The sequence below is a fragment of the Rhinoraja longicauda genome, chromosome 17, assembly GCF_053455715.1.
Source record: "Rhinoraja longicauda isolate Sanriku21f chromosome 17, sRhiLon1.1, whole genome shotgun sequence".
Classification (NCBI taxonomy): domain Eukaryota; kingdom Metazoa; phylum Chordata; class Chondrichthyes; order Rajiformes; family Arhynchobatidae; genus Rhinoraja; species Rhinoraja longicauda.
Window position 1 is genome coordinate 15744001 of NC_135969.1, and position 17221 is coordinate 15761221.

The following is a 17221-nucleotide window of genomic DNA, read 5'->3' on the forward strand; positions in this document are numbered from 1 at the left end:
GCTGGAAAATAGTCAATGCGATGCCCTGTTAGGATATGCCCATCAGCTCCAAGCCAATCCATTGAGGGAAAAGTTTTAGAGACAATAATCAGGAAAAATATTAATAAAGACTTTGGAGAAATTTGAAGCAAAGGCGAGTGAGCATAAACTGGTTCGCCCAGTGGCTTGCTGCATCCTTGTATCCCTCTTGCTATCACACTTCCCCAGCTAACAATGGGCCATTACGGGCCCAATTCTTCCTGAAGTCATCTTTTGCCGGCCCTATTTGTTCTGGCCTTTTGTCGCCCCCAATTTATCTCATTTCTCCCCCCCCCCCACTTTCTGTCTTAAGAAGGGTCACGACTCGAAACGTCACCTATTATTTTTCTCCAGGAGTCCTGCCTGGCCCGTTGAGTTACTCCAGTATTTTGTGTCTATCATTGCCTTATGATCAAATTTTTTAAAATAAGGTAACTGAAGATTGATGAAGAAAATGCAATAAGTTTTGTCTATTTGGAATTTCAGAATGTAATTGTTAAAGTCCAATGTAAACAGCTAGTTGGCAAAATTGATGTCCATGATATTAAAAGGTCACTAGGAAATTAGCTTTTAAAAAAAGAAAAATGCCATTCGCTTGGACCATGTCCGACATCTTCCTACCGTTTCTAAATCTCACCGTCTCCATCACAGGAGACAGACTATCGACTGACATCTATTACAAACCCACTGACTTCCATAGCTATCTTCCCACCATGCTTCCTGTAAAAACTCTATCCCCTACTCCCAATTCCTCCGTCTGCGCCCAGGATGAGGTTTTCCATACCAGGTCATCGGAGATGTCCTCATTCTTTAGGGAACGGGGGTTCCCCCCTTCCATTATAGATGAGGCTCTCACTAGGGTCTCCTCGATATCCCGCAGCTCCGCTCTTGCTCCCCCTCCCCCAATTCGTAACAAAGACAGAGTCCACCTTCCACCCCATCAGCCGTTGCATACAGCATATACTCCAACATTTTTGCCACCTCTAACGGGATCCCACTACTGGCCACATCTTCCCATCTCCACCCCTTTCTCCTTTCTGCAGAGACCGTTCCCTCCGCAACTCCCTGATCAACTCGTCCCTTCCCACCCAAACCACCCCTTCCCCAGGTACTTTCTCCTCCAACGCAGGAGATGCAACACCTGTCCCTTTACCTCCCCTCTCGACTCCATCCAAGGACCCCGGCGATCGTTTCACTGAACACCTCTGCTCTGTCCGCCGATCTCCCAGCACTTTAACTTCCCCTTCCATTCCCAATCTGACTTTTCTTTCCTGGGCCTCCTCCATTGTCAGAATGAGGTCCAGCGCAAATTGGCGGATCAGCACCTCATATTTTGCTTGGGTAGCTTACACCCCAGCAGTATGAACATTGACTTCTCTAACTTCAAATAGCCCTTGCTTTTCCTCTCTCTCCATCCCCTCCCCCTTCCCAGTTCTCCCACCAGTCTTAGTCTCCGCCTACATTTTATCTCGCCCACTTCCCTGACATCAGTCTGAAGAAGGGTCTCGACCCAAAACGTCACCCATTCCTTCTCTCCAGAGATCCTGCTTGTCCCGCTGAGTTATTCCAGCATTTTGTGTCCACCTACCATTTGTTTCTGGGATGTGGATGTTTTTGGCAGTGCCGCCATTTATTATCCATCAGTAATTCCCCTAGAACTGGCGAGGCAGTTAAGATCCAATTAAATGGGTAAATCTGGGATCACGTCATGAGCTAAATGACGTCAGGGGAGAAGGTTTCCTTCCTTGTAGTTAAAGAATCGGGTTGGTCTTTTCACAATCTGATGATATTATGGCATTTAAAAAACAGTGACAAGTGATGTGTAAAAGATAGGTACAAAATGCTGGAGTACCTCAGCAGATCAGGCAGCATCTCTGGACAAAATGGATAGGTGACGTTTTGGTCCCTTCTTCGGACCATCAGAGATGTTGCTTGACCCGCTGAGTTACTCCAACATTTTGTCTATCTTCGGTACAAAGCAGCATCTGCAGTTCCTTGTTATGACAGGTGATGTGTGGTTGTTTATCAGACTAGATTATGGTAAACAGTGGAGTTCCCCAGGATTAGAGGAACTGTTATTTTGATCTATGTTAATGACTTGGATGTTGGTTCAACCTGATGGGAGAGAGGAGAAGAGAAGATGTCTGGGGTCTGAGTGGTCCTTGATTATGTTGGCTGCTTTCCGGAGGCAGTATGACATAGATTGAGTCGATTTGGTGGGGGTGGAGGGGAGAGGCTGTAGTGAGTCTGGTTTATATGATGAACTGGACTGTGTCCACAACTCCCTGCAAGTTTTTGCTGCCTTGGCTGGAGCAGTTTCCATACCAAGCTGAGCTGCATCTGGATAATATATTTTCTATTGTGCCTCTGTAGAAATCGGTAACAGTTGTGGGAGACAGAGTGAACTTACTTTGTCTTGGGGGAAATAGAGTTGTTGACTGGGTCTGTACTCGCAGGTTTAGGTTGAAGGGGGACCTCATTGAAAATTACAGAATAATGAAAGGCGTAGATAGAGTGGATGTTGAAAGTATGTTTCCACTGGTGGGAGAGGCTAGGACCAGAGGCCATAGCTTCAGAATTACAGGGTGCTCTTTTAGAAAGGAGGTGAGGAGGAGCTTCTTTAGTCAGAGGGTAGTTAATCTGTGGAACTCTTTACCACAGAGGGCCAAGTTAGTGGATATTTTTATGGCAGGGATAGACAAATTCTTGATTAAAACGGTTGTCAAGGGTTATGGGAAGAAGGCAGGAAAATGGGATTAGGAGGCAGAGATCAGCCATGATTGAATGGCGGAGTGGACTCGATGGTCCGAATGGCCTAATTCTATTCGCATAACTTGTGAATGTGAACTTGTGTTGGTGTACTACCAAGACATGTTTGCCCCTAGAAAATTGAAGCTCTTGTCCATATCCACTTGATACAGACTGGGGCACGTACTCTAACCCACTTCCTGAAGTCAATAAGCAGCTCCTTTTGCAGACATTGAGGGAGACGTTGTTGTCTTGACACCTGGCAACTAATTTCTCAATTTCCTTCCTGCACTCCATCTTGTCGTCATCTGAGATCCGGCCCACTGTGGTGGTTCCATCTGCAAACCTGTAAATGGAGTTAGAGCAGAATTTTGCTGCCCAATCATATGGATCTCGTGAGGTTTGGAGAGAATCTGAAGGGGACCGTTTCCACCCTAAGGGTGGTGAGTACCTGGAATACTCTTCCCGAAAGTAGTGGAAGCAACGTTACTGACACCATTTAAGAAGTGTCAAGCATCTGAATCGCCTGAGCATAGAAGCCTACAGATAGGGGCCCACTGTCTTTTTTTTTGAGATACAGCACGGAAACCGGTCCTTCGGCCCACCGAGTCTGCACGATCCAGTGATCTCTGTACACCAGCACTATACTACACACTAGGGACAATTTACAATTTTAATCAAAACCAAATTAACCTACAAACCTGTACATCTTGGGAATGTGAGAGGAAACTGGAGCACCCGGAGAAAACCCACGCAGTCACTGTACAAACTGTACAGACAGCACCCGTAGACAGAATCAAACTCTGGTCTCTGACCGGTAAGGCAGCAACTCTACCGCTGCGTCACCTTGTCATCTGGACATGGTGGGCCAAATGGCTGGTTTCCATGCTCTTACTCTGAGTTGCTTCTGTTCACTTGAGAGAGAATGTAAATATAGTTTTTAATGGGTGATAACACATGCTGAGTAATGTTCTGATTTTGTCTTTAGGACTTCAGTGAGTCGGGAGAACGGCAGTCATGACTGTGTTGCGATTATGTTTGATATTATCAAAGCTGCTGTCCGGTTTCAAAAAGTAACAGCTGAAGCTTGGATTAAGGTGATCTTATCCGTTATATATAACAGTGGAAATAATTTCAAGGCCAAAATTAAACGGGTTGGTGTAGTGAAATGCAATAGTCTGTTATACAGTTATTTTGCTTTTATGCAATGTTGACATCTCCGAACTACGTGAATGCTGCTTGTCTTGCCCAGGCCAACCATGATGGATCACGTCCAACACTGGGAGCTGTGATCACTGGAGGTATCTGACGTGGAGGCAGATAAATAAGATCAGGAAATAGATGGAAAAAAGAAACTGGCAGAGAAGGTGAAAGCACTCAGTCTGCCTTAACCAACCTGATCTCCCGGTGGCTGAGCACTTCAACTCCCCCTCCCACTCCCAGTCTGACCTTTCTGTCATGGGCCTCCTCCAGTGCCACAGTGAGGCCCACCGGAAATTGGAGGAACAGCACCTCATATTTAGTTTGGGCAGCTTGCAGCCCAGCAGTTTGAACATTGACTTCTCCAACTTTAGATAGTTACTCTGTCCCTCTCTTCCTCTCCCCCATCCCACTGAAGTCTGAAGAAGGGTCTCAACCCGAAACGTCACCCATTCCTTCTCTCCTGAGATGCTGCCTGACCTGCTGAGTTACTCCAGCATTTTGTGATCCCTTTGATTTGTACCAGCAGCTGCAGTTATTTTCCTACCATACTCCACTAGGATCAGTTAACTTTGCCTAGCACCATAGTTTAACCAGGTAAATGCCACTGATGAGTATTGTAATATAGAACTTCCATCTCCCTCGATTTTATCCATCAAGCTGCAGAAAACCTGATTAATGAAAATGCCTTGCCAGGCTTCTGTTTTGAGCTGTAAATGAACCAAAGCAACCCATATCCAATGTAGGACATTTGAAAATAAATTATTGTAACGTAGGAAGCAAGCGAGCCAATGTGAGCAAAGGAACGTCTGACACTGCAGTGCAATGTTTGTTTTAGTGACATTACTGTCAGCCTACATAATGTGCTTGTGAAGATTGTTACCAGAAAATGTAAAGTCTGAGACTGATTTCTGTCACCATCTACTTGCAGGCGATTGAAAGTGTAGATTCTGCTGCTGAGCACAAGGTAACTAATTTCCCTAAGTATCACTGTATTTTGGTCTGTATTTTGGTATATTGGGCCAAAGAAGTGAAAGAGGAAAGATCTTTTGAGAGACAGAAAGAGTGAACTGTTAAGGGCGGCACAGTGATATAGCTGGTGGAGCTGCTGCCTCACAATTCCAAACCCAGGCAATATACTAAGGAACCCCTTTCATATTTGAGAACAACTCTAATTGCTCATTAACCTTGCTCTGGATAACAAATATTTAAGTCTCCAAGTAACCTTGTGCTTCCAGATCGTGGGTGAGTCTCAAAGATCTAGGCATTTCATACGTTATAGGAGCAGAATTAGACCATTCGGCCCATCGAATCATGGCTGATCTATCTTTCCCGCTCAAACCTATTCTGCCTTCTCCCCACAAACCCTGACACCTTTACCAATCAAGAATCTGTCAATCTCCACCTTAAAAAATATCCATTGACTTGGCCTCCACAGCCGTCTGTGGTAAGTACCCCGGGCATGGTGCTACAAGGGCGGCCGAAGTGAATGATTTCCTATTTACCATTGCTTTGCAAATTTTCAGTCTGAATCTACCACCCTTTTGATGAAAACGTTAAATCTTTTTTCTTTTCCTGACAAGAGTCGCTACATCTGCAAACTGGAGAGCAGCATAATCAAGAATAGACACAACGTGCTGGAGTAACTCAGCAGAATGGATGGGAAAGAACCCATCCTTTTTCTCCAGAGATGTTGCCAGACCCTCTGAGTTACTCCAGCACTTTGTGTCTATGTTTGGTATATACCAGCATCTACAGTTCCTTTCTACACTGCATAATTCTACCCCAGTCCCTCTTCTCCCCTCCTCCATCAGGCAAGAGGTACAAAAGTTTGAAAAAGCATTCAGGGGCAGTTTCTTCCCAGCTGTTATCAGGCAACTGAACTGTCCTCTCACCAACTAGAGTGTGGTCCTGACCTACAATCTACCTCATTGGAGACCTTTGAACTATCTTTAATTGGATTTTATTGGACGTATCGTCCACTAAATATTGTAGCCTTTATCCTTTCTCTGTACACTGTGGATGACTTGATTGTAATCATGGAGACTATGACTGGATAGCACGCCACAAAAGCCTTTCACTGTACCTCGGTACACGTGTTTGGTGGGGGGAGAATGTAAAATGATCACACTCTTTTGCTGTTAATGTTAAGGACTTGCCAGTACTTTGTAACCTATTTATTTCCACCTGAAGGTAATAGATTTGCTAGTTCTCCTGATCCTCCACTCAGCTGGTGCGAGCAATAACAAGAAGCAAGTCGAGAAACTGCTGCGCAGCAAGATTCGTCTCGACCAGATCAGGGACCAACTTCTGCAGGTTGCATTCAGGAGTCACGCTCTGGTTTGTATCTTCGCTTATCTGAAGGAGCCTTATTTCTCTGTCTTTAAATCTGAAATCCACTATGAATTCCATTTTGTATAAAGCAAAAACACAAAACGCTAGAGTAACTCAGTGAGTTAGGCAGCATCTCAATAGACAATTGGCAGGATTAGGCCATTCGGCCCTTTGAGCCAGCACCACCATTCAATGTGATCATGGCTGATCATTCTCAATCAGTACCCCGTTCCTGCCTTCTCCCCATACCCCCTGACTCCGCTATCCTTAAGAGCTCTATCTAGTTCTCTCTTGAATGCATTCAGAGAACTGGCCTCCATTGCCTTCTGAGGCAGAGAATTCCACAGATTTACAACTCTCTGACTGAAAACGTTTTTCCTCATCTCCGTTCTAAATGGCCTACCCCTTATTCTTAAACTGTGGCCCCTGGTTCTGGATTCCCCCAACATTGGAAACATGTTTCCTGCCCCTAACGTGTCCAACCCCTTAATAATCTTTTATGTTTCGATAAGATCCCCTCTCATCCTTCTAAATTCTAGTGTATACAAGCCTAGTTGCTCCAGTCTTTCAACATACGACAGTCCCGCCATTCCGGGAATTAACCTAGTAAACTAGTAAACGGGACAATTTACACATACACCAAGCCAATTAACTTACATACCTGTATGTCTTTGGAGTCTGGGGGGAAACTGAAGATCTCAGAAAACCCACGTGGTCACAGGGATAACGTACAAACTTCGTACATACAGCACCCATTGTCAGGATTGAACCCTGGTCTCCGGCGCTGCAAGCGCTTTAAGGCAGCAACTCTACCGCTGCGCCACTGTGCTGCCCCTAAGGCGAATGCCTCTGATGTTTGTGCATCCCAATTGCCACTGTATACAAGAATTTTGTCTTGCACCTCTTTTCACCCCCGCCTCTGCTTTGAAAACTGCAAATGCTCATCCCCTCCGTCCCAAATTCTGAGGAAGGGTGGCTAATCCACTAACCCGAAATATTAACTGGTTTCTCTTTCCACAGATGCAGCCCGACTGGCTGTTCTTCCAACATTTCGGTGTTTTGTATTAGATTCCAGCATTTGCAGTTTTTTTTGTTTTCCACAACATTTTGTTTGTTGATTATCTTGGCTATGTTAGTTAATTTAAAAAAAATGACCACATACATAATTAGATAATATATAAACATACAAGTTCTGCTATGATGCAAAGATTGCCATTTTTTTTTGAAGTATGAACTTTCACAGTGGAAAATATTTATTAAGTGTATCGTGCTTAGCATTGTGAATCATATTATTGTTGCAGAAATAAATGGTTTTGCCCTTCTCTAAACATTCTATTGTTTTATTCTAGGTTGTCCGTGAATACTTTCCATCCGTTCTGTCCTTGGCTCAGACTCTATTGAGATCCCTAGATATCAGTGTGGTCTCGTTTGGAAGTCAAATGTATAAATATGCCTTTCTGATGTTTGATTCCTACTGCCAGCAGGTAAGAAAAGCATTTAAATGGAGACCAAGAATCTGCAGATGCTGCAACCTTGAGCAAAATACAAAGTGCTGCAGAAACTCAAACCTCTTCCCCAAGACATCTTGCTCCATTCCCCTCCATATACTCATCCCCCATCCCTGAATCCCCCTTCTTCCTTTTGTTCTCCTTCTTGTCCCCTACCACCTGTATCCTTCCTTCTGGCTTCACATTTCTTTAGTTTAGAGATACAGCACAGAAACAGGCCCTTCTGCCCACCGAGTCGGTACGACTGGCGATCCCTGCACACTAACACCATCCTACACTAGGGCCAATTTTTACATTTATACCAAGCCAATTAACCTACAAACCTGTACGTCTTTGCAGTGTGGGAGGAAACAAGTTCACTGAGAAAACACACACTGGTCACGGGCAGAACGTACAAACTCCGTACAGACAGCACCCATTGCCAGGATTGAACCTGGGTCTCTGGCGCTGTAAGGCAGCAGCTGTACCGCTGCGCCACCGTGCGGCCAGTTTCTCTCCTTTTCTTTCCTTGCGTTACCTGACGCCCTGTGACTTTGACATGCAAAGCAAAGCCATACAGCAACGGGAAGTTAGTGAGTCTGATGGTTCGGTAGAGAGGAAAAGGGAGTGCTATGTAATTTAAACCGAGAAAGTATTGTTTCATATCAATATTCAAAAGAAAATAACCAGATATAAATGGATTTTTTAAGCAAGATGCTGGAAATGTTATGTCCCTGGTGAGCTAAGCTGAGGTGGAGACACACAACTTCCCTGATCCTTCCAGAGCCAGAGACCACCGACTGTTTGAGTTACTGTACCTTGTTTTTATATGTTTCAAGGCATACATTACACGAGTCAAACTCAGTGAAAAGATTAATTAAAAGATTGCCTGTCCATTACTGCTGTCTGACCTAAAGATCTTTCATTTTCAAATGTTTTTTTATTTCAAATGTGTTTATATACTCATTAGCATTTGAATTGTAATTGATGTGATTATTTGTCCCTCTGTACAGGAGGTTGTTGGTGCGCTGGTGACACATGTTTGTAGTGGTTTCACAGCAGAGGTGGATATCTCACTCGATGTGCTCACAGACTTGGTCTCCCAGAGCTCATCTACTATGGCCATCTATGCTGTCTTTGTGAAGGTGAGTGGAAAGAACTTTGAGCATAGCTTTACTTTGTATTTTCCTTGCAAGAGAAACATTTAAGGTATCTAGGAATGTCAAGTGGATGGAGAAGCATTCCATGCTCAGTATTTTAGCATAAGATGCTACAGAATGATGGAACATGAGCTGGTGGAGCTGCTGCCACACAGCACCAGAGACCCGGGTTCCTTTCTAACCTTGGGTGCTGTCTGTACGTTCTTCCTGTGACCGTGTGGGTTTCCTCCGGGTGCTCTGGTTTTACTCCCACATCCTGAAGATGTGCAGGTTTGTAGGTTAATTGGCCTCTATAAAAGTACTGTCCTCTTGCTGTACTTTAAACTATACATTTATTAGGAACAGTTTTACTGGAGACATTCAGCAGACTTCAGGATGTCCTTTTCCTTTGCCCCAATTTCTTATATTCAGTTCCTGAGGATCTTTGGTAAGCCCAGTTTTTTTTTTGTTGCTGTGCCTCATTTTCTTCATGCTTCCTCCACCATTCAATCAAATCATGACTAATCCAATCTTAGCCTCAACAAACCTTTCCTGCAATCTTCTCGACCCCTGCCTTTCATATAATGAAAACCTCAGTCATTCTCCTGCATGAATATATTCAACGACTCTATCCCCACAGTTAAGAGAAATTCAATGAATCACAATTCTTTAAGAGAAGAAATTCTTCTTCATCATTGTCTTAAATGGTGGCTTGTTATTGTAAAGCTATGCCCATTATGCCCACTAAATGTAATACTCTATCATATTCTACCTTGTCAATCTATCTGAGAATCTTAAGTTTCAATAAGATTAGCTTTCCCTCTTTAAAGAGCACGGGCCAACTTCTTGTATCTCTTCGTGCATCAGCCCCTTCATCCCAGAAAGCAACAATGAACTTTCTCTGCACCATCTCTGCTTCCCATATATCCTTTCTTAATTGACACCCGATATTGTACTCCAGGTGTGATCTTACCAGGCTTCCTGTGCAGCTGTGTCAAAGCTTCCCTACTTTTATGCTTTGAACCTCCTTTCAATAAATACCAATATTCCTCCAGCCTTTCTAATGGAGTCAAGGAAAGAGCGTCCTCGTTACGGCCCTGTTTCCACCAATCTTTCCACCACGACGCACAAGAAGCACAAGACGCCATTGTCTGCAGATGCCGAGAAGTGTGTTCAGCTCTGGTTGAACAATTTCTAATCTTGTGATGTGGGCTCGCTAAGAAGAAGCCTTTCTAATTACTTGCTGTGCTGCAATGCTAACTTCTTGCATTTTATTTATTTAGACCTTGGATCCACTTTACAACACAACACATTGTGATTTAATTCCATTTAAATAATGATTTGCTTTTACAGCCAACGTATATAACCTTATGTTTTCTTAAATGTTGCTCTTTCTGCCGACTTCTGGCTCAATTATTTTATCTTTCCATATTTGTACAATTTAAATTTCGTCAATAATCTGCTACTTTAAGAAATAAGAACTGGTCCTTGCATTAATGACCACAAAACTACTTCATTGTCATAAATGGCGGTGCCTGCATGTGTAATACAGGCAAAAAGAATTTAACTGCAGTTGCATATGTGACCAATAAAGTACCATTGAATCATCAAAACCCGTCCGCTTCATTCATGTGCTGACTTCACGTGATCTGGCCTACATGTAACTTGAAACCCTGGCAGTGATTTACTTTTTTAGATTTTTTTTAGATTTAGAGATACAGCGCAGAAACAGGCCCTTCGGCCCACCAGGTCCGCGCCGCCCAGTGATCCCCGCACATTAACACTATCCTACACACACTAGGGACAATTTTTACATTTGCCCAGCCAATTAACCTACATACCTGTTCGTCTTTGGAGTGTGGGAGGAAACCAAAGATCTCGGAGAAAACCCACGCAGGTCACGGGGAGAACGTACAAACTCCGTACAGACGGCGTCCGTAGTCAGGATCGAACCTGAGTCTCCGGCGCTGCATTCGCTGTAAGGCCGCAACTCTACCGCTGTGCCACCGTGCTGCCCCTAAGACTTAAATGCTCTCTTAAATGATTTAACAAACCATTTGTTGTATCAAACTGCAATGTTTAAAAAAAAATTAGCCTCTTTGTCTCTGAGTCAGAAGGTCAAAGGACCATCTTGGGGATATAAAGACACAATTTTACCTGACACTTTGGTGTAGTGCTGAGGAACCACTGCATTCTGAGGTGCTCAATGACTGCAAGGTTCAAATTTTATTGCCTTTTTCTTCATCCATCCATACCAATATCCTAATTAAGGTGAGTTGTCCTGTCTTTTTTTTCTTTGGGTGCAAGCCTCCTGCAGATGGTACTTAATGGAAGACTTGGAAGAATGAATTGAAATCCCATCACTGTTGGTGAACTTTTCAGTCAACAGAGTTTTATTGTCGTAGGTACCAACAATCGAACAATTGTGCCAGCATTTAAGGACTGTGATATACTCCACAGAAATAATATATAATAAACAAAAATTCAATTAACTAATAACCCCAATACACGTGCAAAAAAGTTCAAAGTCTTTAATGCAACCAAAGTTGGTTCATAGGTTTGTGTTGTGTAGTATTCAAGAGCCTCATGGTTGTTAGGAAGAAGGTATTCTTGAACCTCCTGTCAGTTTTCGGACTCCTCTGCCGTCCGATGGTAGAGTGAAATAAGCGTATGGCTAGGGTGGTATTGGTCTTTGATGAAGTGGCAAGAGAAGAGTAGTTAGAAAATCACTCTTTCTATGGGGGCAGCGCAGTGGCGCAGCATAGAGTTGCTGCCTTACAGCGCCAGAGACCTGGGTTCTATCCTGACTACGGATGCTGTCTGTATGGCGTTTGTACGTTCTCCCTGTGACTGTGGGATTTCTCTGGGTGCTCAGGTTTCCTCCCACACTCCAAAAACGTGCAGGTTTGTAGGTTAATTGGCTTTGGTAAAATCATAAATTGTCCCTAGTGTGTAGGATAGTGGTGGTGAGCGGGGTGATCGCTGGCTGGCATGGACTCGGTGGGTTGAAGGGTCTGTTTTTGCACTAAGTACTAAGTAAAGATTAAAAATCGCAAAATCTTTTATTTAAAAGATTCTACTTGGAATTGTACTGGCTCTTAACCCAGTCCTTTCCTGCACCAAACTAATAACTTCCTTAGTATTTGCTTATCACTCAGACAGATAAGATATCAGCACAATAACAGGGGAACTAGCTGTTGATAATTTGCCAGAATGCTGAGTAACAGGTTTGGCAGATGGCATTTTAGAATGGTTTCATATTCTAATTATTTAGGAAGTTCTGAAACCAGTCAGGAATAGAGCATGTACCTGCTTTATTTCGTAATGTGTATTTTAATACACAGAAATGTTGACAGCCTTCATTTATTTGCGGCACAGTGGTGCACCCAGTGTAGCTGCTGCCATAAAACACCACTGATCTTGGTTCAATCCTGACTGTATGGAGTTTGCACATTCTCTCTGTGACTGTGTGTGATTCTTTTGAGTACTTTGGTCTCCTCCCACATTACAAAGACGTGTGGGTTTGTAGGTTAGTTGGCCCTGAGAATTTCCCCTTGTGTGTACGTGAGTGGCATGATCTGGGGGAATGTAGAACATAGAAAAGCACAGCATAGTGCATGGGCTTCAGCCAAACATTTTCATGATGCCAAGATAAATTAATCACTTCTGCCTGCACACGATCAATATTCCTCCATGCCCTGTCTATTTTAAAGCCTTTTAAGCGCCACTATGGTATCTGCTTCCAATGGCAGCAAATTCCAGGCACCCACCACCCCCTATATAAAAAAAACTTGTCCCGCACATTGAAGTTGATGGGAAAGTTAGATTAATGTAGGATTAATATAAATGGCAGATTGAAAGTCTGCCTCGACTCGGTGCCTAGACTGCTTCCATGCTGTATTTTGCTGTGACTATGACTGATAACTTTACCGAGCTTTGAGATGTCCATGATGGTAATACTTCCGGCACACTAAGGAATATTTTAATTTTGCAGGGTATTTTGGATTATATGGACAACTTGTCTCCTCAACAAATTAGGAAGCTGTTTTTCATTCTCAGCACATTGGCTTTCAGTAGAGGACTGGAAGGCAGTCACATTCAGGTGAGGGAAAGACTATTACAAATTTCCTATGTATGTGCTTTAGTTCTTCTGGAATTTTATCTCGTTAAAACTTGTATACATTCGCTACAAGTATTCTCTCTGCTTTCAAGAACTAGGTCTCGAGTAATGATGTGTGTTAACTTGAAGAGTTGCTAACCTCTGCCTTGACACATTTCACAGGATGACATGCACATTATTATCAGGAAACAACTGTCCAGTACTATAATCAAATACAAACGCATTGGGATCATTGGGGCAGTCATGATGGTGGGATCCATGGCTTGTGACAGGTATTATACTTTACATATCATCTATTGTTAAATCGCTCTGATCAACTTTTAGCAAAGATGTCCAGAGAAAAAAGGTTACTTTTTGATAAGACCATTTCTGTGCAGCGATGGGAACTTTCAAGCCTGGAAATTAATAGGTTATGTTTCTTTGTCACCAACGTCAAACTTGATTAGTAGGTGAAAATCAAAGCAAAAACTACAGATGCTGGAAATTGAAATCAAAATAGAAAATGGTGGAAATACTCAGCAGATCAGGCAACCCCTGAGGGAAAAGAAACCAAGCTAAAGTTACAGGTGGAGGACCCTTCTCAAGGCAGCACCGTGGCGCAGCGCTAGAGTTGCTGCCTCTACAGCGCCAGAGACCCGGATTCAATCCTGACCACAGGTGCTGTCTGTACTGAGTTTGTACATTCTCCCTGTGACTATGTGGGTTTTCTCTGGGTGCTCCGGTTTCCTCCCACACTCCAAGGTTGTACAGGTTTGTATGTTACTTGGCTTTGGTAAAATTGTAAATTGTCCCCAGTGTGTAGGATAGTGTTTGTGTACGGGGTGATCGCTGGTCGGCATGGACTCGGTGGACCAAAGGGCCTATTTCTGCACTGTACCTCTAAAACTGAAAAAGAGACAACAGAAGCCTGTAAAGCTGGAGTGAGGGTGTTGCAGGGGGATGTTCTGATTGTGTAAAACTGGGGTGACCATGGAGAAATAGCGTAAACAAGGTATCTGACCATTGAGTGAATGGGAGCAATTGGAGAGACTGTGGAAGTTGTGAATTGCAGAAAAGGAAGACATGCCCTGCAGGTCTGGCTTGGTGTATGCTCACCTTCCAGAGAGGGAAATAGAAGAAAACAAATGGAGGAAACAAAACACATGCTGAACATGTATCACAGATGGGTGACTACTTTTTCCACACAAATGGTGTCTGGAACGAGCTGCCAGAGGAAGTAGTTGAGGCAGGGATTATTGCAACTTTTAAGACGCAATTAGACACATACATGGATAGGACAGATGAGAAGGATATGGGCCAAATGCAGGCAAATAGGACTAGGGTCGATGGGATATGCTGGTCGGTGTGGGCGTTGGGCCAAAGGGCCTGTTTCCACTCCGTATATCTCTATGACGGATATGGAGTGAGAAATCTGAAGTTGTAGAATTTAATATTGAGTCCAGAAAGCTGCAATATGCGCAGAAGGAAGATGTACTGTTCTTCAAGATTGTGTTGGGCCTCACAGTGACTGTACAATAAAGGGAGACTTTAATTCCCCATCCAATCCTGATGATCTATACTCAGCGGGACACAGTGCTGGAATATCTCAGCGCATGTTTTAGGTCCGGACCCTTCAGACTCCATGTCTGTGCTTCCATATCCAAGTTAAGAAAGGATGAAATTCTGCAAGTAACGTGCAGTTTCTAAGAGTTTTTTGGCAAAGTGACGAGGAGACACCATTCATATCCTTTACATCATTCATAGCAAAATGTTACAAATTAATCCTGCAGATAGTAGCGAAAGTAGAAATTAGGAACTACAGATGCTGGATTAACAAAAAAACCCACAAAGTGCCGGAATAACTCAGTGGGTCAGGCAGCGTAACTGGCGAACATGGATAGATGATGTGTCGGTTCAGGATAAGAAGAGTCCTGACCTGAAACGTCACCTATCCATGTTTTCCAGGGTTGCTCCCTGAACCACTGAAGTACTACAGCACTTTGAGTCCTTTTTCTCTCCTGCAGATGATACTTAGAACATCTATGGTTTTGGTGTTCACCGTACCTAACTGCATTGATGTGGAGGTGGCAGTGTCATTAATGAATAGGGCGTAGTAGATGTATCCGTGGTTTGTGTCCAGACTTTTGTTCTTTAGATTTGTTACTGCACATGTGTGGAATTATGTGGTGCTGAATATTATAAAATCTGAAGAAGGGTCTCGACCCGAAACATCACCCATTCCTTCTCTCAAGAGATGCTGCGTGTCCCATTAATACTCCAGCATTTGTGTCTTATCTTCAGCGTAAACCAGCGTCCGCAGTTCCTTGCTGCCGATTATAAAGTTTGTGATGGATTTCAACAGCAGGAATCGCCTCTTTCATTTGGTGGAACAAGACGCAATCTGAAATTGCTTCACGAGGATGTTGCCAGGACTAGAGGGTGTGAGCTAAGGGAAGAGGTTGAGTAGGCTGGGTCTCTATTCCTTGGAGTGCAGGAGGATGAGCGGTGATCTTGTAGAGGTGTACAAAATCATGAGAGGAATAGATCGGGTAGATGCACAGAGTCTCTTGCCCAGAGTAGGGGAATCTCGGACCAGTGGTTCAGGGTGGAGGGGAAAAGGTTTAATAGGAATCTGAGGGGTAACGTTTTCACACAAAGGGTGGTGGGTGTATGGAACAAGCTGCCACGTGAGGTAGTTGAGGCTGGCACTATCCTAACGTTTAAGAAACAGTTGGACAGATATGTGGATAAGACAGGTTTGAGGGATATGAACCAAGCGCAGGCATGTTGGATTAGTGTAGCTGGGACATATTGGCCGGTGTGGGCAAGTTGAGTCGAAGGGCCTGTTTCCACACTGTATCACTCTATGACTCTGACTTTAGTAAGATATAATTAAGGCCAATTTCAAACCAAACCCCATCTAAATTCATGCCTCTTTTCCAGAAGTAAAATTGATACATGTTCATCAGATTTACCAGCCATGAGCAAGGAATCATTCAGACAGGTATGATCTTCTGATTTTTACTTCCTATCTCTTTAGTACAGATGGGAGTAGTTTAGATTGACGTCATATTTGGTGCAGACAATGTGGGCTGAAGGGCCTGTTCCTGTGCTGTTACTCTTCAATGTTACATTTCTGAAACAATCTGTATGTTAGGCGACAGCTCTGCTTGAACTGGTGCGTTCCTGCAGTGAACATTCTCCGGAGGCTGCTGCTCTCTATTATGATGAGATGGCTAACTTGGTTCAGAAAGGAAACCTGGATCCCCAAGTGCAGGTAAACTGAAACTTTATTTTTATTTAACTAATACTCTTTATTCGTGCACTATTTAACTACTTGCATATATTCTTTTCTAACTTTCTGCCTTGATCATCAAAAGATCAGTTTCAGTTTTTCTTTCTTTGTTGGCAACTTACAAAATTCTTAAGGGGTTGGACAGGATAGATGCAGGAAGATTATTCCCAATGTTGGGGAAGTCCAGAACAAGGGGTCACAGTTTAAGGATAAGGGGGAAATCTTTTAGGACCGAGATGAGAAAGTTTTTTTTCACACAGAGTAGTGAATCTGTGGAATTCTATGCCACAGAAGGTAGTTGAGGCCAGTTCATTGGCTATATTTAAGAGGGAGTTAGATGTGGCCCTTGTGGCTAAAGGGATCAGGGGGTATGGAGAGAAGGCAGGTACGGGATACTGAGTTGGATGATCAGCCATGATCATATTGAATGGCGGTGCAGGCTCGAAGGGCCGAATGGCCTACTCCTGCACCTATTTTCTATGTTTCTATGCTTCTACATGTTTTAATATTTGGCAAACTGAATTCTTGAGAAATGTAGGTGCTTTGCTTTCTACATTTTGTTTCTGGCAAATGTTTCCATTTGCCTCTCATTTCCCACCTCTTTACCATTTTTCACATTTTATACATAAATTTCACATATTTCACATCTCTATTAGCAGAAAATTATAAAACAGAGTTTATTCACTACTATCTACCTCTTTGGAGACCCTCAGACTATCTTCAATTGGATTTTACTGGACTTTATCTTGCACTGACCATTATTCCCTTTATTCTGTATCTGTACACTATGGATGGCTTGATTGTAATCTTGTATAGTCTTTCCACTGACTGGTTAGTATGCACCAAAAACCTTTTCACTGTACCTTGGTTCACGTGACAATAAACAAACTAAACTAAAAAA

At 43.3% G+C, this 17221-nt stretch overlaps 1 protein-coding gene across 1 annotated transcript in view; it reads left to right on the plus strand.

Annotated features, from left to right (window-relative positions):
* fancd2 (FA complementation group D2) overlaps positions 1 to 17221 on the plus strand; it is a 91541-nt gene that overhangs the window by 19017 nt on the left and 55303 nt on the right. The window contains exons 12-20 of the mRNA XM_078413831.1: positions 3755 to 3863; positions 4898 to 4933; positions 6160 to 6306; positions 7650 to 7784; positions 8801 to 8932; positions 12921 to 13028; positions 13209 to 13318; positions 15969 to 16029; positions 16183 to 16302. Coding sequence (XP_078269957.1) covers positions 3755 to 3863; positions 4898 to 4933; positions 6160 to 6306; positions 7650 to 7784; positions 8801 to 8932; positions 12921 to 13028; positions 13209 to 13318; positions 15969 to 16029; positions 16183 to 16302 — 958 coding nt within the window. The remainder of the gene's footprint in view (positions 1 to 3754; positions 3864 to 4897; positions 4934 to 6159; positions 6307 to 7649; positions 7785 to 8800; positions 8933 to 12920; positions 13029 to 13208; positions 13319 to 15968; positions 16030 to 16182; positions 16303 to 17221) is intronic.